This window comes from Perissodus microlepis, chromosome 15 (assembly GCF_051167445.1).
Source record: "Perissodus microlepis isolate ML-2025 ecotype Zambia chromosome 15, ASM5116744v1, whole genome shotgun sequence".
NCBI lineage: Eukaryota > Metazoa > Chordata > Actinopteri > Cichliformes > Cichlidae > Perissodus > Perissodus microlepis.
In genome coordinates, this window is record NC_140475.1 from 31,468,150 (window position 1) to 31,491,997 (window position 23,848).

At 44.1% G+C, this 23,848-nt stretch overlaps 2 protein-coding genes across 2 annotated transcripts; both read right to left on the minus strand.

Moving 5' to 3' along the window:
- Nucleotides 1-1,158: 1,158 nt before the first annotated feature.
- tmpoa (thymopoietin a) lies at nt 1,159-15,051 on the minus strand. Its single transcript, XM_084952435.1, has 6 exons — nt 14,153-15,051; nt 7,490-7,607; nt 7,051-7,176; nt 5,273-5,400; nt 2,458-2,558; nt 1,159-2,063 (listed from the first exon to the last, which is right to left on the minus strand). The coding sequence occupies exons 1-6, from the start codon at nt 14,390-14,392 to the stop codon at nt 1,709-1,711; spliced, it is 1,068 nt and encodes a 355-aa protein (XP_084808561.1). The 5' UTR covers nt 14,393-15,051; the 3' UTR covers nt 1,159-1,708.
- A 72-nt stretch (nt 15,052-15,123) lies between these two features.
- On the minus strand, nt 15,124-23,746 carry strap (serine/threonine kinase receptor associated protein). The gene is made up of 10 exons (XM_084952436.1): nt 23,655-23,746; nt 22,484-22,677; nt 21,316-21,451; nt 20,397-20,478; nt 18,392-18,464; nt 17,684-17,783; nt 17,460-17,597; nt 17,168-17,304; nt 16,102-16,251; nt 15,124-15,804 (listed from the first exon to the last, which is right to left on the minus strand). Exons 2-10 carry the CDS (start codon nt 22,593-22,595, stop codon nt 15,743-15,745), a joined length of 990 nt encoding a protein of 329 aa, XP_084808562.1. The 5' UTR covers nt 22,596-22,677; nt 23,655-23,746; the 3' UTR covers nt 15,124-15,742.
- Nucleotides 23,747-23,848: the final 102 nt, after the last annotated feature.

Sequence of the window (23,848 nt, forward strand, 5' to 3'; positions counted from 1 at the left end):
TTCACAACACCACAACAACAATTGCCTCAGGGCAGTTTACATTTCTGGGGGCACCGAGTCTTTTCCAAGCCAGCCGAGAGTTATCTCCAGCATGTCCTGGGTGTGCCACTGAGCCTCCTCCTGGTACGACCTACTAATTCTATTCAGGTGTGTTGCAACAGGGACACATGGAAAAGTTTCAGGACACCGGCCCTCAAGGACTGGACTTCCAGACCCCTGCTCTGGAGGATGCTACAATGATCAGTTTGTCGATCTCCCGTTTCACTCTTCACTCAATCACAAACAAGACCCATAGATCTTTGAACTCCTCCACCTGGGGTAGTAACTCATCACTGACCTGAAGCAGGCTCTACACCCTTTTCTGGGTGTGAGCTTTTTCCTGGTCCTTCTTTCAGTCCTGCTTTATTTTGACGGTTAGTTTAGTTATGCAACGTTCTCTCCCTGGTTTAAATTCAGTCTGTATTCATTTCCCCAGTCTCTGTTCAGTTATCGTCATCTCTGGTTCAAATTCCTGAAAATATCCACTGTGTGACCAGCAACGCCTCTTAACATTACAGCGGCTGAAAAGAGTTTACAATTATGTATGTTAGGTACAATATAGATTTCCCACTGAAGCATAATTCAGCCATTAGACTGGATAGTTATAGTGGAAGGCACTGTAAGTGTTAAGGAGTAAGACTGGTTTTCTCCTGACCTTCCAGTAACTGCTGACAGTGCAATAACTGTCAGTAGTTACTGAATAACTGAAGCCTTTCATTGAACTGCCAAATAAACACATTGGTCCTCTCTTTCTGGCCGGACACGTGGCAGCACTTCTGCTATCATTTGTTTGTATTTAACAAAATAAAAGTGCAGACATAAGTGTACACATTAGTTTTTGACTCTCTCACTGAACTACACAGCCTCAGCATGTCTGTACTCTCTGCTCATATTGCCTTCATATTAAATCATTGTAACATTGCACACAAATCCTGCCTAACAAAAAAAGTCACTTCATTAGCATTATAGTTCTTCATGTCAGTATACGGGCCAGAAGTAGGAGTGGCGTGGGCCGCGAGTGGCCCCCCAGGCCGCGAGTTCGACACCCCTGTTCTACAGTATTGATCAGAATTTCATTAAACTTAAGAGAAAATGTAATACATTGTTTGAGAAAATGTATTTGGGTATAAAATTTTATTACAAGAGAAGATTAGGAAAATAGTGGGGCAGGCTTTAAAAAGCATTTGAACTATAACAAGAAGCCTCCGTGTCTCAATAACAAAGACGGTCCAAGGTACAAACCAGAATAGCAGCTTCAGACTCTTAAAGACTGTTAACAACAGAGATACTAAGGCATATTTTGAAAAGTTACAATCACACACACATTCACACCATGCAAGTACGACTAAAAACGAAACGACGAGGCTCCTGTGTCTTTGAAAGCTCCTGTGTGTGTTGATTAGTGACTGGCTTCGTCATCACCTGAGGTCCTAGCTTAAGGATGAACCGCAGACAGGGCTGCTGGGTGCTTTCACAATGAGTGTCATTGAAATGTACTTCTCTTCTCCATAAAAGCTTATTCAGAAATGAGGGCAAAAAAGTAGAATAGTACAAAATCTGTGATCACAGCAAAATGTAAAGAACACTTAACACACTTAAACATTAATGAAACATGAACGAGTTAAAGCAGACTAGGTCTTCTTCACCTCTCAGTCTCCAGCTGTGCTCTCTATGCTGTGCTACCAGCAGCCACCTCCATGTCTGAGGTCTGAAATGGGTTTATGGAGGTGGTCTCCATGGCCTGGTAAACGAGGAAGAGGAAAGTGGCCACAATGGCCAGCAGGAAGAGCTTTATCCACAGAGACATGCTGCGCTGTGCTGCTTGGGTCTGCCCTGCAGGCGGGAGGCTGGAGGAGGTGGTTTTGGGTGGCAGGCTGGATACTCTGTTTACTGAGTAGCTCTGAGTGTAGGAGGAGATGCTGGTCTTGGTGGCTTTTGGAGAGAACAGGCGGTCATCACTCCACAGGTCACTGGATGTCACAGGGCGCCCTGCTGCTCCTCGGATGGGCCGGCGACAGGTGGCACTACAAGAGAAACATTTAAGATTTAATATTCACAGAGACCTCAGCTCATCATGTAGAGCAGATAATGTACTGCACTTTCCACTGTTCTGAGTCTCGGTCAATCCAGTAACTGCTGTCAAAAAAATCCTTGTTATGACAGCACTTACTGACCCTGGCCATGCCAAGTTAAAAGACACTGTAGAGACTTCTGCTCCATTTACAATGCCATGGACTAGTATTTGGCCCCTTCACACTTGTTAAAGTAGTAATTTTAATATCTTTTACTTTAGCTCTGGGGTTCATGTCCTGCTTTCTGTGGTGCCGACTTTAGAAGATCTCTGAATATTTATTTTACTGCTGGCTAAACATATCAAACTTCATTTCCGATAAGAAAAGAACAGCCGACTGCACTTACGTGATTCCCGTTGGACCGCTCCGGTCATTAAGAAAGAGCTCCTTCAGAACGTCTTTCTCGTCTACTTTTAGGGTTTGATCACTGGCTGCGATTTTCTCCACCTACACAGACAAGAGAAATCAAGGTTAAGCTGGGAAATGAACACACTGTTGGACAGTGTAGATGCACCAGCATCTTCACAGGACTGTGTGTGAACAGAGTGTGCTCACAGACTGGGTGTCACTCTGTCACAGAAGCAGCCTGCTAGAGAGGAAACGCTGGCACCGCAGACAGCTGAGTAAAGTGCCGGCCTTCGATCCAAACTGGTCTGACATGGATCAGTGAAACTCTGATGCTCAATGAGTGACATATTACTCAAGGCTAACAGTAGAGAGGCAGACCAGAGGAGCTGAAGGTTTTAATCCACACACCGATGGAGTATCTAAACCAAACTGACTTTCTGAGATTTATTTAAAAGAAAGTATCTTATGGTGTGTTATTTCCTCTAAAAAAAATCCACAACATCGTGTCCTCCTCTGCCACTCACTTCTCCCCCCTCGATGCCTCTCTTGGACATCGATCGCCTCATTTTGTGCCAACGAAGGAAAAAGCAACACCATATCTGATGCTGCTGTCGCATACGGAGCACCACCCGCATTGCCTTACTCGGGACCTTTCAGTAAAACAAACATCTGGCTGAGTACCACGGGACTCTGGTCCCAAGTCCAAAACAGGCCAGCGAGTGTGCTCGTCTTCTCAGATAAACTGAGCCTTACTTTATTCGTCCTTTTGTGGTTAAATCAATTCTTAATCTCTCAACTGTCTTGAGTTATCCAGAAATGTGACGATCCACAACACTTTCCGTGTCTCCTACTTCAAGCCGGTTCATTTCAGAGGGCTTGAGAAAGAAGACAACGTCACCTCTTTAGGTGTGTGAAGAAGTTTAAGTTCTCATCAAAGAGGCTGCTGGAGAGTCCCAGGCCTACAGCTGAACAGACAACATTGTATCCACATGATGGGTATAAAGGAGCTGTTATTAATTGACCTTTATAAACCCCGTTCATGCCTTTGCAAAGGTTTTAACTTTCTTTTAAATAAATCTCAGAAAGTCAGTTTGGTTTAGATACTCAAATGATTTTTCACAACATCTGCCACCCTCAGCCTGCTGCTGGCCTTCATCTGACAGAAAGTAAAGGACCTCAGTCTTTCTCGTAAAGGGTTCTGTGTTCTTAATGAAGTCCCGTTAATTTGTCAGTGGAACCGTTTGAAATTCAGATTATCTGGTAGCAGCATAAACCAGATTGACTTGAAGTTTGTCTTGAATTTTTTAAATGAAGAAAAGGAGATGGTTGTTTTATTACTTCAGCAGGAGGAAGTAAATGAAGTGAACTGTATACTGAAGACCACACTATATTCATTAACTTCACTTAATCTGATTACAGAGCAATGAGAGAACATCAACATTATTCACAACTGTACTTACTGAAATCATGGCAACACTGGTAGAAATGAAATGGAAAAACACCTCAGCAGGTGCATGTGCAGTGCCTGAGCAGCAGGGGGTTCTGTTGCTACAACCAGCAGCACAGTATCAGATCACAGCACTCATATTAGATAACTTCACATTGCTGTTATTTCTTCAAATGAGTCTGGCCATGTTGCTCTTTAAGCAGCTTTGACTGTACAGACAGAGTGGGGAGAGGGCTAAAAGTGGACTGCTTCAGGTGGCTCCAGTAAACAAGGACACAAACAGACAGATATCACAGGCACTGTGGAGAAAAGCAGGTGCTTTTGTCTTTTAATCCACATCATGTGGTTTGAGTGTGACTAGAAGCAAGCTGATCCACTGAAGCAGTCTCACACTGAGTGAGTGAGTGCACTCGAGCTTCGAGGATGAAGAAGATACCATGCTGTGTCAGAGGAAACTGTGATTAAAGGCAGCTGCAGGGGTCCCACTATATTACACTTACTACATCTGCATGATACGTCACAATGATCTGCTTCTTGCTGCCACATACAGCTTTGATCGCATTGTCACAAAATCCAAAAAGTCCAGTCATTGGAACCATTCCACTTTCACTGATAGAGGAGCAGGGATCTCATTTGCTCCACGAGTCCTGTTCCTGAAGCAAAGACTTGTGGGTCACTTCCACACTTGTACTTTAGTTTTTCTGGTGGAGTATAAAGTTCATTTCATATTCACGTAAGTCTTTTCATACATGAATAAGAGCTCTATGAGAATTTAGCAGGTAAATTTTCAGCAGTTTCTCATATGTAGCACAGAGCAAGAGATACAGAGCCTGGTTCATTACAGGCCTTTTAAAGGACGCATGATGTGGTCCTTCCGAACTCGACACACAATACCCGTGGCCTTGCTCTCGGCTGGAAGCCTAACAGTCAAGAAGAACAGACCCATTAAAAACATGAGAGCCTCTCTGAACGCACTTTCCGCTACAGTGCATTGACGGCATACAAAGTAAACATGGGTAAGAGCAGATTACCGTGAGATGCTATCAAGTAACGGACACCTAAGAGCCTCTTTGGGACTCCCCTCACCGCTTAGCCCGTTTCCAGGCGTGACACAAACAGAGTTGCAGCTTTAAAGAGTGACCAGCAGTGGAATTCTGAACGGTCCGTGTCAAGCTGCTGCCGTCACAGACGAGTGGAAGCCATCACAGGGGGTCCTGGTGAGTAAGCGACACACAGCTCTACTAACACAGCAGCCGGGCACTGACACAGAGCACCAGACATCCCTTTGTTCTGCTGCCAGTGACGGACATAGAGTGGAAAGAGTGACAGGTCTGTTCTCTGTAAGTGCGGTGAACACCCGTCTTACCGCAGCGTGCTGGCTGCTGTGGCTGCGAGTGGAGATGACCGTCTTCTCTCTGCTCCTCACTGTTCTCTCAACCACAGGAGCTGGTTCTGGTTCCTCCACAGGCTCTGGACCACCAGCTGCAACCACCTCTGGCAAAACGGACAGTCACACAAAACACTATTTAAAACATTTAACACATGATTTGTTTATTTCCAATTTCTATTCATTATTGACACGTTTAATTAATTATTTAATGATGTATTTCTTTAATTCATTTTGGCACTCCTGGCCCTGCTGCTGTGTTCATTAATTAATTTTATTGGTCAGCCTCACCCATCAAAGTCAGGGGGCGGAGTTAACAAGACAGGTCAATCCTAGATAATCTGATTGCTTTGAACTGGTGGTAGAGATGTCGCTAGCTCTGCTAACAGCTGACAGAGTGTACCGAGCGCTCAGCCCTGGCATTCCAGGTTAACTGTTTTTTACATTTACTGGTTAGATTTTGTTACATTGTCAAAAACCTGTCTATTATGCTGGCAGTGTCCAAGAATTCTTTACCCCCTCCCCCCTGCAATGGCTCTGCGCCCATTATTAGGGCATATAGTTCAGGTAGTAACTATATGCTATAAATCACATAGAGCTGGATCAGGTGACCCTAGGTCTAGGCTGCTGGGGGATTCCCATGATGCCCATGAGTATTTCTTCTTCAGTCCCATTTTTCATTATGTGTTCATACACCTTTCTACGTTGAATCATTAGTCATTATTAACCTCTGGCTCTCTTATACAGCGTCTCTTTGTCCTGTCTTCCTCCCCTAACCCCAACTGGACGCAGAAGATTGCTACTCCTCCCTGAGCGTGGTTCTGCTGGAGAGTTCTTCCTGTTAAAAGGCGGTGTGGCCTTTTCATTCTCGCCAAAGCGCTTGCTCACAGTGGGTCATATGATTGTTCTCACTTTATCTGTATTATTGAAGGGTCTTTACCTTGCAATGCTGTAACTGTCGTTGTGAGTTAAAACTGAAATAAAACTGAATTGAATTAACAAATTAACTTCTTTTTTTTTTTTTTCTATCTTTGGAGTCTTGGGAAGCTCCAGAGTCTGGAATTTCCAGGCAATTTGGAGCTCCTATAATATGGCTATGTGGAAATACAGTAGTGAATTTTCTCCCGTGTGATGAGCTGGCTCTGGTCGATGTGATAGAGCACCGTCTTAAAGGAGAGATGATGGACCTCCAGCATTGCAACCTTTTCCTCAAAACCTCCAAGATAGTGGCAGACAAAGGTCAGGAGCTGGAGCTGCACTGACCCCATGCTACAGAAAGATGTCTCAATACATGCCTCAGCAGATCATGTGTTACACAACATAAAGCCCCCTTGAGGTAACTGTTGTTGTGATTTGGTGCTATATAAATAAAACTAAATTGCACCTGCTGTCTTGGAACGTCTGCCCCCCCCTTCTCCTTTCACGTAATGGTATGATCCCAGTCTGTATTTGATTGTGATATGATTGTGCCCCTCAAAATAAAGCCCCACCTCTGTCTGCATGGTTTCTCAGCAGGGCTGAAGATTCAGCCCCCACGTACTAACAGGCCATCAATAAATGACATATGAAATTATCTTGCAGGCCGGATAGAATTGTATCAGGACATACGTTTGACATCTGTTCTACACACAACATCCCCTTCATCAACACATGATATCACATTTCTCATTATGTGATGAGGGAACATTTCTAAACAAATCCAAGCACTCGTTAAAGTGCAGCAGCGCTGAATGAGCTGCACCGTGGGTCCTTCCTACCGTCCTCCCTGTCACTGTAGAGGTCAGACTCTGAGCCTACGAGCATCAGCTGTGGTGGCGGAGGCTGTGGAGGCCCTTCATCCAGCAACTTTTGTAGCTTCTTCTCATACAGCTTCCGGGTGGATGCTGGGAGGACAAGACAAGGGTGATGTTGTAGCAGTGAAACCAACCAGGTTAATCCAGTAATGGGAAAAGTATCTGTCTCCTTCCTAATTTTTTCAAGTTTCACTACAGCTCATAGAATAAATGCTGTGTGCAGACAGTCAAGCAATCTCAGCAACCTTGCTGACGACCAAAGCAACAACGTTTTTGGTGCAACACCCTCTTTGCAACCAATTTCAACCTGGGACTGTCTGCATCTGTCATTTTACAAATGCGCAGTGAGTGCAGTCTCTGTGCCCACTACGGTGTCTGCAATGGTGAGCAGGTTTATACTCACCCACAATTGGCCCCACGTCTAGTCCACGCTCGAGCAGTTCATCCCTCAGGCTCTTGTCACTCAGCGCAGTCACATCAAGCTCAGTCGGTCGAACCTTGTCTGTTTTCCTGGTGGCTTTCTGTGGAAAACAGCAGGGCAGCACACAAAACAACCGATCAGAGCCAGAATGGAGCCAGCGATAATCACAAAGTAATCACTGACAAGAGGCACCTAACAGTTCCATTTTCACATGAAGGACCCTTTACTCAAAGAACCAGCACACACACTGCTAAGTTCACCAAGCCATCAAAAAAATAAAAAATAAAGATAAAAAAACAAAAAAAACTCAGACGTTAAGCAACACTAAAAATGAATACTGAATTATATACTCAGTTGCAGTACCAGCATCACACAGACACACACACCTACAGCTGGAGTAGTTAGCGTGCATCATGTTAAACTTTAGGACTGTCAGAGGTCAGTAAAGCTGCTGATTCAACAACACTCAAATATTAAATTGTTACCATAAACATTAACACTAACCCTTGACCATTCCGATGTTTCCATGTGTTTTTATGTATTTGTATTGGTTAACAGACTTTAGTGAACAGGATTTACAAAGGGTTTATACATAAAATAAAGAAGTTACCCATTTTGCAGGTACCTTTATGACTGTGTTACTGCACCAACATGATCCCTAATCCAACAAATCTGTTGTTGGTCACTTAAAATATCTTTGTACATCTATTGTTATATATGCTTCTTTCTCTCCCTGAAGCTGGTTTTATGGTCAAAGGTAGCACCTCCTCTCTGCCTGCAGACAGCTCTGTGGTCAGATGGAGGCAGTGTACAGTCTGTGGGCCACTCTGCTTGTGTTGTTGGTAAGTGAAGTTCTAAACTTGACAGTGCTGAAGTGAAACTCTGTGTTAGAAACAAGGAAACATGTCGCTGCAGTCACTGTCTGTGCTTTTAGTGCTGGATTTCTTTCTTTTTTTTGCAGTTCTCTCCCTCGTGCTGAACCCTACTATCGCTCCTTCTCTATTCTGGCCCAACATTTTGAGACAATTATGTCATCTGGTTCAAGTGACGTGTAGTCAGGATCTTGGAAGACTGCACAGGAGTGCATCTCAGATTGGTGAAAAGCCCTCTCCCCCCTCTGTCCACCCGGAATAGTGTAGCAGAAGAACATATATTAACTCATGTGAATGACAGAAGTCACTCACATGTGTAAAAAAGCTCTATCTGTCCATGAAGCCAGATAACACACACCAATTAGTTAAACTGCAGGAATGTCTTAAAGACATAAAGACCTGGATGGCCGCTAACTTTCTGCTTCTTAATTCAGATAAAACTGAGGTTATTGTACTCGGCCCTGAAAATCTTAGAAATATGGTATCTAACCAGATTCATACTCTGGATGGCATTACCTTGGCCTCCAGTAACGCTGTGAGGAACCTTGGAGTCATTTTTGACCAGGACATGTCCTTCAACGCACATATTAAACAAATATGTAAGACTGCTTTCTTCCATTTGCGCAACATCTCTAAAATTAGAAATATCCTGTCTCAGAGTGACGCTGAAAAACTAGTTCATGCATTTATTACTTCCAGGCTGGACTACTGTAATTCATTATTATTAGGATGTCCAAAAAACTCACTGAAAAGCCTTCAGCTAATCCAAAATGCTGCAGCAAGAGTACTGACAGGGACTAGAAGGAGAGAGCATATTTCTCCTGTTTTGGCTTCCCTTCATTGGCTTCCTGTTAAGTCCAGAATTGAATTCAAAATCCTGCTCCTCACATACAAGGTCTTAAATAATCAGGCCCCATCTTATCTTAATGACCTTGTAGTACCATATCACCCTATTAGAGCACTTCGCTCTCGCTCTGCAGGCCTACTTGTTGTTCCTAGAGTATTTAAAAGTAGAATGGGAGGCAGAGCCTTCAGTTTTCAGGCCCCTCTTCTGTGGAACCAGCTTCCAGTTTGGATTCGGGAGACAGAAACTATCTCTACTTTTAAGATTAGGCTTAAAACTTTCCTTTTTGCTAAAGCATATAGTTAGGGCTGGACCAGGTGACCCTGAATCCTCCCTTAGTTATGCTGCAATAGACGTAGGCTGCCGGGGGATTCCCATGATGCATTGAGTTTTTCCTTTCCAGTCACCTTTCTCACTCACTATGTATTAATAGACCTCTCTGCATTGAATCATATCTGTTATTAACCTCTGTCTCTCTTCCACAGCATGTCTTTTATCCTGTCTTCCTTCTCTCACCCCAACCGGTCGCAGCAGATGGCCGCCCCTCCCTGAGCCTGGTTCTGCCGGAGGTTTCTTCCTGTTAAAAGGGAGTTTTTCCTTCCCACTGTCGCCAAAGTGCTTGCTCATAGGGGGTCATATGATTGTTGGGTTTTCTCTGTATCTATGAAGCGCCTTGAGGCGACTTTTGTTGTGATTTGGCGCTATATAAATAAAATTGAATTGAATTGAATTGAAGTCAAACTGCAGAAATTTTCCAGAGCAGAAAGGTGGTTACCACCTGTTACGTTCTGGATAACACTGCTGTCACTGCACATAAGCAAAGCCTTTTTCAAAAATCCAAGAGTATGCAGGAAGATTCGTTATTTTATGAATACTTCATTCCTAAACCACCGTTGAGCAGATGTGAAAACTTACTCATGTACACAAACGCGTTCTTTAATTTCCTGAAAGGAAGCTGCCACAGGGGAAATATTTAGGGAGGAGAACGAGACCGTCTGAAGATGCTGGAGGCGCTTCATCATAGTCTGAAGTTTTACTTAGCAGCCGACAGGAAATTACTTGTGAGGCCAGCATAGTGGCATTATGCTGTGTCTCCTAATTAACAAAACTAAAGGCAGCTCTGCCTTGGAGCAAATCAAATAAACGTACAGTAAATATGTTGCTGAATGCAACAGCGACATCATACTTCTGAAGACTCAACAGGACAGTTGTCGATAGCTTGTTGGTGGACAGGAACCCCCAGCTTTCTTCTTAGCTCTGGGTTAAGCACATGTGACAAGTTAGGCGCTACATGGCTCCAAAGGAGCGTACATGTGTGTGTTGAATGCACAGCTATTAAAATGTGACTCCTGGTTATTGAAGTAGAATTTATGGTCATGCAGAGCGACCACATTCGCTGTCCACTGTACTCCACGAACTGTCGTCTGTCTGCAGAGGGAGAGCAAAGCTCTAACATACAAAGAGCTGAAGTGAAACTCTGTATTAGAAACAATGACAATTGTGAAACAGCTGGATGTGAACCCAGCTGTTTCACAATCACAGCAGCAGCTCCAAAGACTGCAAGAGTGGGAGGAGGAGGAAGAGGAGGAGGAGGAGAAAAGTGCCTCTGCAGACCATACCCTGGCCTTTACAGCCATAACTGAACTAAAGAGCTCAAAGCTCTGTGGAACAAACTCACTGTGGACTCTCAAACTCTTCACAGAGTCCTGGACAGACGCTCACACATTCCTCACACTTTACAACAATCCATCCAAATCTCATTCAGACCAACATCTAATCTGAAAACATGAAGCTTTGCAGACTCGAAGAGTCACAGCGAGTATCCTCTTTCATGTCAGTCGCTGAAAAATGTCAGGAATTCATTTTTGGGAACCTCCCTTTGCAGCCTGTAATCCCTCAGGTATGTGAGCAGCAGCTTTCACAAGATAAACAGCATCAACACTCTAGTGCCAAGACACCAACTATGCTGAGTCTGAGCATGAGTTCTTCCTAGCAAAAGCATTTCCTCAATGTTCACAATGATAATGCAAGCAGCTGCAGGAAAACATCTGTCTGCTCCACCACCTAAACCATGAAACTGCACTAAACACTCACTGCAAGAGCCACAGCACATGGTGGCTCACAGTTATAATAATGGATTGGATTTATATAGCGCTTTTCAAGGCACCCAAAGTGCTTTACAATGCCACTATTCATTCACTCTCACATTCACACACTGGTGGAGGCAGCTACAGTTGCAGCCACAGCTGCCCTGGGGCAGACTGACAGAAGCGAGGCTGCCATATCGCGCCATCGGCCCCTCTGGCCAACACCAGTAGGCGGTAGGGTAAAGTGTCTTGCCCAAGGACACAACGACCAGGACAGAGCCCAGGAATCGAACCAGCAACCTTCCACGGTCGCCTCCAGTTAGTGTGATAATGTTATTTCATGCTCCAAAGGAAAGGCAGAAAGTAAAGCTGAAAGCTGCCTGACATCTGGCTGATCCAGTACTCAACACATCACCTCTGCAATCATTATACTCTTATTGAAACACCAGGCCCTTGGACAACATGGAAATGTGTACTTTTTATAAAACTACATACTAGTATCATCTAGTACTGCCTGTAGTTTTAAAGTGGGCACGCATCCCACTCACTTTAAAAGTGGAAATGTGTAAGATGCACTGTTTCTGTTACAACCTGAATTGATCATCAATCTGCGTCACAGCCAAATTCAGCTATTTCATGAGAAGCCCGCTAAAAACAGGCTGGAGTGCCAGCCTCCCCAAGGGACAAAGCGGGAGGGCTGCTTCAGGACGGATACCCTGCAGACTTCAACACCGCCTCCTGGTCTATAATAAAATGCAAAATAGTAGTGTCACTCCTGTTTTCAGACACTTTGCTCTGTCAGACCTGAACAGACATCAGTTCGAACACCTGCCAGTTTGTCCCATTTCATCCTCAGCATCAGAACAAATCTCTTCCTGAGTGCATGGCTGCCAGCTCCTCTAACCTCATACTCTTTATCCCACCTAAAAAAAACAGTAACCGTTGTGCACATGAGCGCGCTGATGCAGAGCTGAAACTATCAAAAGGCTCTTGTTCCAGTTCAATGTGGTCGGCAGAAACCTTCATTCACAGACCTGTGTCTGTGTCTCTGTCTACATCTTTTCTGTGTGTGTCTGTATCGGCGCTAAAACTTTCTTCTGCATCACGATGGAGAGTCCCCAGCTGCTGCTGCTGGGGGATTAGTAAGGATGGGGCTGGAACTGAAGCAAAGAAGGAAACTCTGTGGGGAGGTGAGACCTGTGAGACTGATTTGTGGGAAGTGATCTGGATTTGCTCTGCGATTCATTCACGAGACTGCCTTATACTTTCAATCGGAATGACGTTTCCAGTTATGTCTGTGAGGAGAGAGTGTATGGGCTCAAAATGTGGTCATAAATATTTTGTACTTGTAAAAAAGATTTGTGTGTGTGTAAAAAAGATTTGTGTGTGCGTAAAAAAGATTTGTATGTGCGTAAAAAAGATTTGTATGTGCGTAAAAAAGATTTGTATGTGCGTAAAAAAGATTTGTATGTGTAAAAAAGATTTGTGTGTGCGTAAAAAAGATTTGTATGTGTAAAAAAGATTTGTGTGTGCGTAAAAAAGATTTGTATGTGTAAAAAAGATTTGTGTGTGGACTTAGAAAAAAACCCCCTGCAAGTTACAAGTACGAATTTTGACCCTATTTTTCTTCCTTTCATCTGATTGGTCAATGTCATGTCAATCACAAATGTAACAATCCAATCAGAGAACAGATGGGTTTGGCTGTTGGAGGGGCGCTTTTTTTGAACTGCAGGTCTTTGAAGGGAATAAATGCCCTTTTACATGCCAACCCAGCGTTTTCCTTCATCACCACGAAGGAAAACAGTCTGTGGTCGTCCGAGTTTGGGGATTTTTGTGTCACAGGTCTACGTGTTTAATACAGGGACTTCCACAGCCTTTTCAACAGCGCTGCGGACCGCGGGGTGGGGGCGGGCAGTGTTTTGGAAATGACAGTCTTCATTACAAAGCTTTCTTCGTTATGAATTAGCATACATGTTTTTATTGAACATTTGAAGAACCAGCAAAAAAAAACAGAAACTCTTGTAGAGGACATGAAGTCAGAGATAGAAAAGACAAGGAGCAGGTGCATCTAGTACAGGTAGAGCTGCTGCAAAAACCCACAGAGCCCAGCAGCCAGCGTAACAAATTCTGGATCCTTTGCTTTTAGTTAGCATTAGCAGCACATCCTGCGTCTGATGTGAAAGGACTTTTATGCTGCGCACTGTGACTCACAGCAATGGTCCTGGGTCAGCCCTGACTTTGTGTTAAACTAATCCTAAAGTAATAATGGTATTTCTAACCACTGATATACCACAACTTTTTCCTTTCAACAGCTACTGAAAGTTAGGGGACCTAGCTGCTATCGGATATTTATATAGAGATCCTCCAGCTTCAAACTGTATCACCCTTCAAGGACCTGCAGTTCAAAAAAGCGCCCCTCCGACAGCCAAACCCATCTGTTCTCTGATTGGATTGTTACATTTGTGATTGACATGACATTGACCAATCAGATGAAAGGAAGAAAAATAGGGTCAAAATTCGTACTTGTAACTTGCAGGGTTTTTTTTTCTAAGTCCACACACAAATCTTTTTTACGCACACACAAATCTTTTTTACACATACAAATCTTTTTTACAAGTACAAAATATTTATGACCACATTTTGAGCCCATAAGAGCGCGCGTTTCAATGTGAGCCGTGTCTGATGAAGCGACATTTCAAGCTGATGTGTTCTGAACATCCGAAACTATGCTGCGAACATTTACAGTAGTTAACAGACGAGTTCAGAACGTGGATTTTGGTGGCTGAGTAATCCTGGTGGGTGTGGAAGTGTGCAAATGAGAGGGGAGTGGGAGAGCACTTACTCTACCGGAGGAGCGGCTGGTGTCAGGCAGCGCGGGCGGAGGCAGCTCCTCGTCGCTGGAGAACGAGTCCGCAGCTGCAGCCGCGGGGCGTCTGCTTTGGCCGGCCAGCTTCGTAAGATACAGCTGCACGTACACGTCCTTCGTGGGGTTGCCGCTCGGGAGCTCCACGTTGTGGGCCAGCAGCTCGCTCTTTAGCTTCTCCTTGGTGAGCACAGAGGGGTCGTCCAGGTACTCCGGCATGTCGGCGAGAAGACGACCGGGCAACGGGTCAGCAAGTAACAGCTAGCAGAAAACAGCGGAGCCGCTGATGGCGGATCGGGCAACCAGCGCCGCCCACTGGACCGAACTGATAGAGTAGTGTGTGCTTCAAAGAAGCACGTGGATATGAGCTTCTATCCTCTCGCTCCCTCCTCCTCTCGGGAGAAGGAAGGAATTAAAGTGGGAAGAAATGAGGAATGCTGCACGGTCCTGACCGGAAGTGGCAGTTGGTAAAGCCCACCTCCTTCCGCTACAGGCTGGGACTCATCAGAGCCAGAGGCTCAGTCACTGCGCAGAACTCATGCCCAGTGAAATCCAGCTCTTCATTCAGACTGCTCACTGAGGAACTGGATACAGCAACACCATTAGATGTAATATGATCATGTTAGACATGAAGATCCTTTTGGGTTCTGTCACTGAAAATTTGCTCAGATGTTACAGTTATGAATATTTTTGTGCTTTCTAGTTCACACCTGATGATCAGCTCTGTTGCAGAAGTCAGCCAGTCCTACATTATTTTATAGATTTAATTCTCTGAACCTGATAAACTATTGTTTACTCAATACAAAAAGTGTAGTTAGCAGAGAAACTCCCAGACCTTCCTCACCAGCAAACGTTATGGTTATGTTCTTTTCAGCATCTGGAGTGTGTATTTACAGTAAGCCTGCACATTTGGCAGGCGCGACGGTCAAGAAATAAAAGCTCAAAGTCCCTTTTTCTTTGTGCATTACTTTCAAATAAAAGCGTAATGCTCCGTTTATTTCATCACTGCGCACAAATGAAGACAGAAACCAAACAAGAAATAATCTCCTCTCCTTTGTCACAAAACAATATTAGCTTTGATTTGGACACTTTAGAACAACTTTAGATACTCAAGCAGAACACTGTAAAATACTCAAAGCAATGCTTCTTTAAGAAATGAAAGCCTCAGAACTTGAGCACTAACTCATTTATTCCTGTAACCATGAACAGAAAACAAGCCTTGGTCCAGCTCATCAAACACCTCAACACTGAAACCAAAACCGATGATGATGATGACGTCGTGCAGTTTGGGGTTGGCGGCTCTACATTAATAGAAGTTAGAGGACAGACAGAAGTGGGCTGATCAGAGAGAAAGCAGGCAGCAACGAGCTCACACTCACAGCTCTACTGCTTCACTCTGCAGCCCATGCTGTCCATGGACTGTCGGTGTGCAGGTGAGTGGGTGTGTGGACTGATGCTGTGACAGACAGGCCAGTCTTAGTATCCACATCAGTTCTGATGGATGAAAATGCTCTGGACTTGGCTCCTTTCGTGGATCTCGTTGAGGCTCCAGAAGGCGACGCCCTCTCCTCAGGCTTTGATCTCAGGGGTGGAGGTGTACAGCTGCTCAGGGTTCTCACTCCCCAGGTCCTCTGAGAAGGAAGTGAGGAACAATGTGATACATGACAGTGTAAAATAAATATATATATATATATATAATCATGAAATCATACTATGTTATGTAAATATACACACACAAACATCTTACATGCTGCCACAGTTTAAACTCGACTGAAACACAGTGTTGCCAAAGACTGCTTTGTATTGCTCTAATCTTTATAAAAACTTTTTCATTCATTCGTTCAGCATGACTGTCATTACAGTAACAGTGCAACAGTGTAACTGAATCCAGATGAAAGCATGAACACGTGTCATCAGTTCAGACTTACCAGGAAGGACACACTTCCACAGGCCGTAGGTTTTTCCCACCGCTGTCTGCCACAGTCGGAGCGTGCCGTCCTCCGAGCCGCTCGCGTACAGCTCCCCGTCAGGACTGAAGCGAACACAGTGCACCGGACCAAAGTGCCCCTTGTAGGATTCTGCAGACACATGAGCAGCAGCACCATCAGTTTCCGATTGGTCAGTTACTCCTTTATGTTTTCATGGACCAAAGAATCAGGGTTTAAACTTTTTTTTTTTTTTACATTTACAGATAAGTAAGTAGATCCTGTCAAGAACTGAGCTGAGCTGGTCAAACAGCGAGTTTAAAAAAAACAAACAAAAAAACCCCTCTCTCTCTCTAGTGACATCATAGTGAAGCAGAACATAAACGTTGGGATGATATGTGAAACCAAAATGAAAACAGAACCTCGTGAACCCAGATGTTTTTAATTAGTCTCCTGCACTAGCACGCTGGCAACACATGTTTTTCATTACGCTCATTTTGAATTTGATGGCAGCAACACATTGGCAGCAAAAGACTGGGGGGGAAAAAAAAAAAAAAAAAAAAAAAAAAAAAAAAAAAAAAAAAAAGAATCAGCTCGTGGAATGTTCTGGTCAGGAACACGAGTGGGAATGAAAAGATCATTTCTGTTAGAGAGCCAGAGGTTCACATTCAGTAAAAACTGCATCATGTACAGACTAAGACAATCTGGTGACGTCTCTGTGTGCAAGGGACAAGGCCAGACATAAGTATTGGATAGCTGAGACGTTCAGGGCTCAGCGGAAAAGTGAGAAAAGTCAGCAGCTGCTCCCCTCAGCAGTTAAAAGAAGCGAGGATGGTGCACAGGGGGAAACACAGCCCTGTCCTCTCTTCCACAGTTGTGTGGCTGCCATCAAATTCAAAATGGACGGTTTGCTCAGTGCGATTATTCGATATGTTTCCTAGGGTCTGTTGTGAATAAAATATGAGTTTATGACTTGCATTTATTCTGTATTGACAGGTTCTGTTTCTAATTTCATTAAAGGAGTCAGACTGCTCCTCTTCATGACACAATGGAGCACTCTGCTGCTCACCCAGCTCTTCCTTAGTGCTGTAGTCAAACTTGTAGAGCTTGAAGTCGTCACCACCGGCAACAAAGAAGTCCTTTTCTGGATGCAGGGAGGCTGAGTTGATAGGAGCTGGGGCCTCCACAGTCTTGATCAATTCCAAGCTTGATAATATTAATAAAAATAGAAACAAATTTAAATGATGAATGCTTAATCAATAACAAAGTCAGTAATAAATCAGCATTAATAGAGATGGAGGATGCCCTCTGTTTTATACACGTCACTCATTGACAATGAACGGGTGTGGCTGCAGGCTGACCTCAGAGCGTTGTAGAAAGCGATGGTCTTTCCATACGTGATCACAAGAATCTGTCCATCAGCTACGTACTCCATGCTGCTCACGGACGTGTCAAAGGTCAGTGTTTTCACCTCCTCCATGGAGCTCCTGTCCCACAGCCTACACACATGAACAGAGTGGTTGCTTTGTCTACTGTCAGAAATGAGAGGTAAGACGGGTGAGGGCGTGTGTCACAGTGCACTGACCGGATGGTTTTGTCGTCAGCAGCAGAGAGGATCTGCTGGTCATTGTTGCACCACAGAGCCTTTTTTATGGCCGACGTGTGGCCCGAAATCTCCTGTGGAGCTGACGGGGACACAGAAGCAACAGCCAGACACATTATACCACACCCAGAATCACTTCCTCCTGGTTTAGTGCCTCAGCAAACATCACACTGCAGGCTACCTCTACACCGGCTATGGCTCAACCTTTGACCTTCAGGGCATAAAATTTCATAACTGCATTTTCTTCTTTGGGGCATATTTAGGTTTTGACGTGTCCAGGATCTTTCTGTGAGGTCACAGTGAGCTGTGAACTGCTCCAAGCTGTGCTGACAGTAACCATCTGCTCACTGTAAACAAGTGATCGATAAAGGCAACTTCCTCCACCAGCACAGACGGCACCTTCTCTATGAGTTACCATAGTAACACCTGCTGCTGTGGAAGTTTTCACAATAAACTGTTACATTGTATATAATTATTTACACTTGATGAATTTGTCAGCTTCATCTCAAAAGAGTGATCATGCAGATCATTTTGTGATGCTGCCGGCTGCTGTGTAACCACCCACACAGCTCTGCAGTACATGCAGCAAGTGGCTAGTAATGGTCTAGCGACAGTACATATGGATATGTGGGAGCATGTACTGGTCATATGGTCCCACATACACGTGTGTGCATGAGCATGTCCACTTACCTGCTTCAGGGCTGCTCAGGTCATAGATACGCAGCAGTTTGTCGTTACCTCCAGTTAGCAGGCAGTTGCTGTCCTGTCAAAAAGAGGCACATATTCATGGGAGGCTCTTCACTCCCACCCAACAAACACAGAGAGTAAAGCTGGATTTATAGTCCTGCACATCTGTCAATTTGCAAACAGTTTTCAGTTGTAAGAGGAGTGAGGGCGTGGGGGCTTGTCACCCATGTGAGACATGCTACCGAATGTTGATTGGTTGATAAGTGAGCCGGAATAGAGCAGGAAGCTATAGCAGAGTTCACTGAGGACGAGGCAAAACGTGAAAAACAAGCTCAAAAAACAAAGCATGAAAAGCACAGACAGTGACACATTTCATCGTTTCACTGGAGCTACAGGCAGGCAAGCTGCCCAAAAATGAATTCCTGACATTTTTGAGTGACTGACATGGAAGAGGATACCGGAGTCTGCAAAGCTTTACGTTTTCATGTTGTCTTTGAACAGTCTGGATGAGATTTGGATGGTTTGTTTTACAGTGTGAGGAATGTGTGAGTGTCTTTCCAGGACTCTGTGAGGAGTCTGAGAGTCCACAGTGAGTTTGTTCCACAGAGCTGTGAGCGCTATAGTGCAGTTATGGCTGTAAAGGCCAGGGCGTGGTCTGCAGAGGCACTTTTCTCCTCCTCCTCTCGCAGTCTTTGGAGCTGCTGTGATTGTGAAACTGCTGAGATCCCACCGAGGCTCAGACACAGGAGCTTGCCTCTTCATGTGCCCTCCATATCTCCCACTTTGTCAACCAGTATCCAAACTTCATCATTGAATCCCTCTCATTTTCTGTGGGTTCTCTACCTTGTGTGTGTGTGTGTGTATTTGTATAATATTTATTTTTTCACTTTGAAAGTGAAGTTTTTGTGGGTAAACACTTACTCTGAGTTCTTTAAGTGTGGTGCTTTATTCAAAATTCATGGTGCCCCAAATGTGTCCATCTGCGTACACTATTCCAGAGGTCACCAGGAGTGGGAGAACTTCTAAGTGATTCTTAAGGTGTTTTCACAGCTGTGCGCTTAGTTCATTTAAATCAACATGATTCAACCCCAATCAGAACCAACTACCCAAACCTGCACATTACAAGCTTGAGCTAAAAAAAGGTTGTGTAGCCATCTCCTAATGATTGCTCAATCATCCAGGTAAGAAAATCCCACAAATGTTTTCAGTGGGAGAAACGTTTTTTCAGACTGATGAACAGAATGCTTTGTATTCTGGGATGGAACAAGGTACTACAGATGTGCAAAGGTCTGTACGGGCTAGAAGCTACCTGTGAAATGAATGTAAATTCTCCAAGTTTTCCCAATAATACACAACACAGCATTTTCTTCCATCCCAGACACATCTAGCCAATGAGCAGACTGAACATTCTCACGCGGTTTGTAGTGCTGCATTTTGGCTCGCTTGGGGGTTCACTTTTTCACTTGTTATGAAAACAAATCAAATCACAACGAAAAGCTACAAGTTTGCAAACTCATCAAACAATTCAGACCAGAGGAAACCAACTATAGGTGAGAAAACACCTCACGCACTACAATAGGTCATCCAGCTAATCTGTTTGCTTTTGAAGGCAACACTGTAACATGTATCCAGTGAATCTTTGCAAACAGCATATTTAACTAATATTTATTACAAGGCACTGCATGCATGCCATTGTAACTGGAGCTGAGCACTGCTAAAGCTTTGGCCCTAGAATCACTACGGACATGCAGGCTCAAATGTTTACATCTGATCACTTAAATCTTTTACTAAATGGTGATTTGAACTTGAGCAGGCCAGGGCCTGTTAACTTCTGGTTAGTGATCAACATTGACAAAGAACTTGTTTCACAGCACTGACTGGACTAAAATTTTACCTTATCAACTATATTCTGTTCTTGGTGAAAGGTGTGTATCAATTTAAACCCACAAGTAGAGAAACACATACAATACATCAGTCTTTTAAGGAGCGCATGATGAAGTGCACTGACCTGAGTAAAGCTGACAGTTTTCACAATGTGTTTGTGTGCCAGAGACAGAACCTCATCTCCACTCACTGCATCCCACACCTTTCTGCAAAAGTCCACAAGGGAGCTGTTAACAGTGACCTCACACTGTGTGTGAGTGTGTGTGTGTGTCAGTGTAATATGTGTGAATGCAGAGGCTGCTTTATATAAGAGACAAAGTCAGAAGACACATATATGCAGAAAACTCATTCAAAGCTCAGTGTGCAAAACTGTTTCCTCTGTGACATACATGTGATAGAACAAGTCAGAGCCTCGTCTTACAAATCAGTGAGAATGACGGGTACATCAATATATTGGCTTATAACAGACTCTTGGAAAATAAGACAACATTTAGCAGGACTAAAGATTTAGCTGTTGTGTCACTGAATGTTGGCACTAGCTAAAAGTCTTAATGTTGAATAGCAGAATTGTCCTTGCTTTGCTGGAACAAAGGGATAGATAAGAATGAAATAATAGGCGCAGCAGGATATTCTATTGTCCACAGAGTTCAGCTCATGATCACACTAATAAAAATGGCTTTACTTGATTCAGTGTAAAGCTTTTTCTTAGAAGGATGCTGGGAAAGCAAGGGTCACCATGGTGACCCTGTCTATCACAAAGGCATGTGGGCTACATCACTGCTATAGCCAAGCTAGAAAGGTCCCTGAAGCCTGTACTAGCGCTCACATCTAAGTGATCGATTATCAATACCATAGCATGAAGCAAAACAGCCGTTTAAGGTTATCTTGAAATGAAATGAGACCAGATCACACATGAACTGAGGTTTTTGAGTGCATACAACAATACAACACTGCCAATGGGTGCATGACAGATGATCCACAGAGAGGAGCACTGAGGATCACTGCCTCTTTCAAGCTAGTTTAGTCTGAGTGTGTGAACTCACGCTGTGAAGTCGGCAGCAGCAGTCGCTGCTTTGGTGGCGTCTGTGTTTAGAGTGGCTCCCCAGACAGCGCCCTTGTGACCCAGAAACGTTCCTATCCAGTCCCCTGTGTCTCCCTGGCGCAACATGGGCTTGCCATCTGATGGAGAGAAGCAGAGAGCATGTGAGCATCACAGTGTAACGGCAGGCGACAGTAAGGATAATCCACAGGTGTCTGCTAGGTCCTGCTGACTGTGTGACAAGCAGGGGTCACTGACTTCTAGGGTGACATTTGATTGTTGCTAGGTAAAATTGGTTGTAAAGAGTTGGTACTGCATTGAAAACCTCCTTGCGGTTGCTTTTTTTGCTAGCAGACTGCCACGTCACAGTTTTTATGGAACATGCAGACTTGTCTGCAAGCGCTTGCCAATTAGTTGCTAAGTGGTAGTGAAAGTTAAGAGTGCAGTGGAAACAAAAAGCAAAAGCTGCATCTTTTGCAATGTGTTGGTTTAACCCTGAAACGGTTAGGCACAACCTTGACACTGAAGGCACACCTTCACTGTTCAGAAAATGTTTGCCTTCAGTTGTAACAGCTTCACTACTGCTCACTTCAATACTGATTAGTTGGTGAGTCAGCATCCTCCATGCAAGTTATTAATATATGACTCTTCCTAAAAGAAAGAAAAAGACAAAAATGAACTTAACCTAGGAAATCTAGGAATAGGAACACTGTTTGCTCCCAAACGCCATCTTTCTCAGGGCTGTTTAGTTGCAGATCTGTAGCAACTCAGTGACAGGAATACCATCTGACAGCCCAGAGACGATCATTATCTGATCATGGACTTTAGGACATGATCAGATAATGATAAACAGGATGTAATCTTTTCTATACTTTTTCAACAAAGTTGTACAATTCGAGATCAAACTTTAGGAGGAAGGTAAACCATCAGTAGTTAAGCTAGCCGCATGTGCCTCTCTCTCTCAGGCTCACACACACATGCGCCCCCGCGCGCACACAGACGCACTTAATGACACCAGAAAACAATACAAAGACACAAAGTCAATCAATGGAAGAACATCATGTTTTATAAAGGGCTCATTTTAAAGCCCAACCCGCAACAGACCACGTCCAGAAGTAACACCAGATTCTCACAGGCTACTTTATGTTCATAGTCCTGCCAACACCTCTCACCCTTGCAGGCGCTGATGAGGAAGTATCCATAAGGAGTAATTCCACTGAAGGCCAGGTCCACCACAGGCCGGGTGTGACCGGAGCAGGTGAGGGGAGTCTGTCTCATCGCCATGGTCCTCCGGCCGGCCGGGAGACGGTTCGCACTGATAGAGGAGACGGTTGGATGCTAGCGGCTAGCTAGCAAGCTAGGAAAACTAGCGGAGTAGAAGGAAAACAAGATAACAAGCTAGCTTATGTTCCGTTGGATAGCAGTTAGCTGCTGCTGCTCACACTGTGAATCAGAAAGAATAAACTGTAGGTCTGTCGTACAGCTCTACCTTCCAGCGAAGGAACGGCTACCGTGCTAATAGCTACAACATTGCAACTAACTAGCAACGTGCGACACGGCCAAACAACCATAGAGACGATGATGTTGCCGGTGTGTTACGCCAGTTCCGCTAATCATGACGATAACACTTCCGATGCCTTTCATAGTAAAAGTGTCATCGCTTCTAACGGACATTGATACTTTTTAAATTTTGAATGAACAAATATTGAATAAAGGCTTCTTCAGCAGTGCTGAGAGAAATGTTGATATCGATCCGTTATCAAGTAAAAACGGACAGTAATGTCCATACCAATACCAATACCTTCCACCCATAAAGGAGGCTTATGTGGGGGAGAGCAGTGTGTCATTATTTATTAGATGTATAATTATTAAATGGCGCTTCTATAGTTTAAATGTTCTATATATATCTATCGTTATTATCAATACCTGGGTTGGTCTACCCACCACTATTCTTCATGAGCTACCTGTCAGCTCGTTTTCGTTTTCAGACTTTAACTCAGACTTTTCATTGTGTAAAAGACACAGTTAAACGTTGTGACATGGAAGGCATCAAAGCTACTTTGTAAACAGGACATATACTAATATTTCAAACAGAGATTGATTGTTTATTTGTATTACTATGTATGTAATATTATCACAGCACGTACTGTCAGTGTTACTTGGATGAGCGCACTTCAAGAGCCCGTGAAGGCTCTAAGGCTGTAAAAGACGTGCAGCTGTATGCGAATGCTTTCTAGTTTTTAGTGTTGAGGTACCGGCAGATCTCACACCAGGAATGAAACTATTAAAACTCTTTGTTTCGTTCGCCTCCATAAAACAGAAAGAATGTATTTATACTCTTACCTCCAGAGGGCGCTGCGTGCATGGGATGTATTACTGTAAACGCTCAGTGTGCAGCAGGATGACAGGGAGAGAGGAAGGTGCCTTGCTTCACGGCTGCGGGCAGAGATGGCGTCCTGCTGCCGGTGAATAAGCAGAAAAACGAATCAGAGGGAGGAGAGAGAGGACGCATCTTTCCGAGCATCGCACGGCAGAGG

Bases quoted from the DNA above. Each gene is read 5' to 3' on its own strand.
- tmpoa (XM_084952435.1), bottom strand. From the start codon at position 14,392: ATGCCGGAGTACCTGGACGACCCCTCTGTGCTCACCAAGGAGAAGCTA. The intron at 7,608-14,152 runs GTAAGTGCTCTC...TGTTTTCCACAG, and splicing joins CCAGCCGCTCCTCCGGTAGA to AAAGCCACCAGGAAAACAGA. The intron at 2,064-2,457 runs GTAAGTGCAGTC...TTTCTCTTGTAG, and splicing joins AGCGGTCCAACGGGAATCAC to TGCCACCTGTCGCCGGCCCA.
- strap (XM_084952436.1), bottom strand. From the start codon at position 22,595: ATGGCGATGAGACAGACTCCCCTCACCTGCTCCGGTCACACCCGGCCT. The intron at 21,452-22,483 runs GTGAGAGGTGTT...TCTCTCCATCAG, and splicing joins CCTCATCAGCGCCTGCAAGG to ATGGCAAGCCCATGTTGCGC. The intron at 16,252-17,167 runs GTGAGCAGCAGA...ATGTGTCTGCAG, and splicing joins CAGCACTAAGGAAGAGCTGG to AATCCTACAAGGGGCACTTT.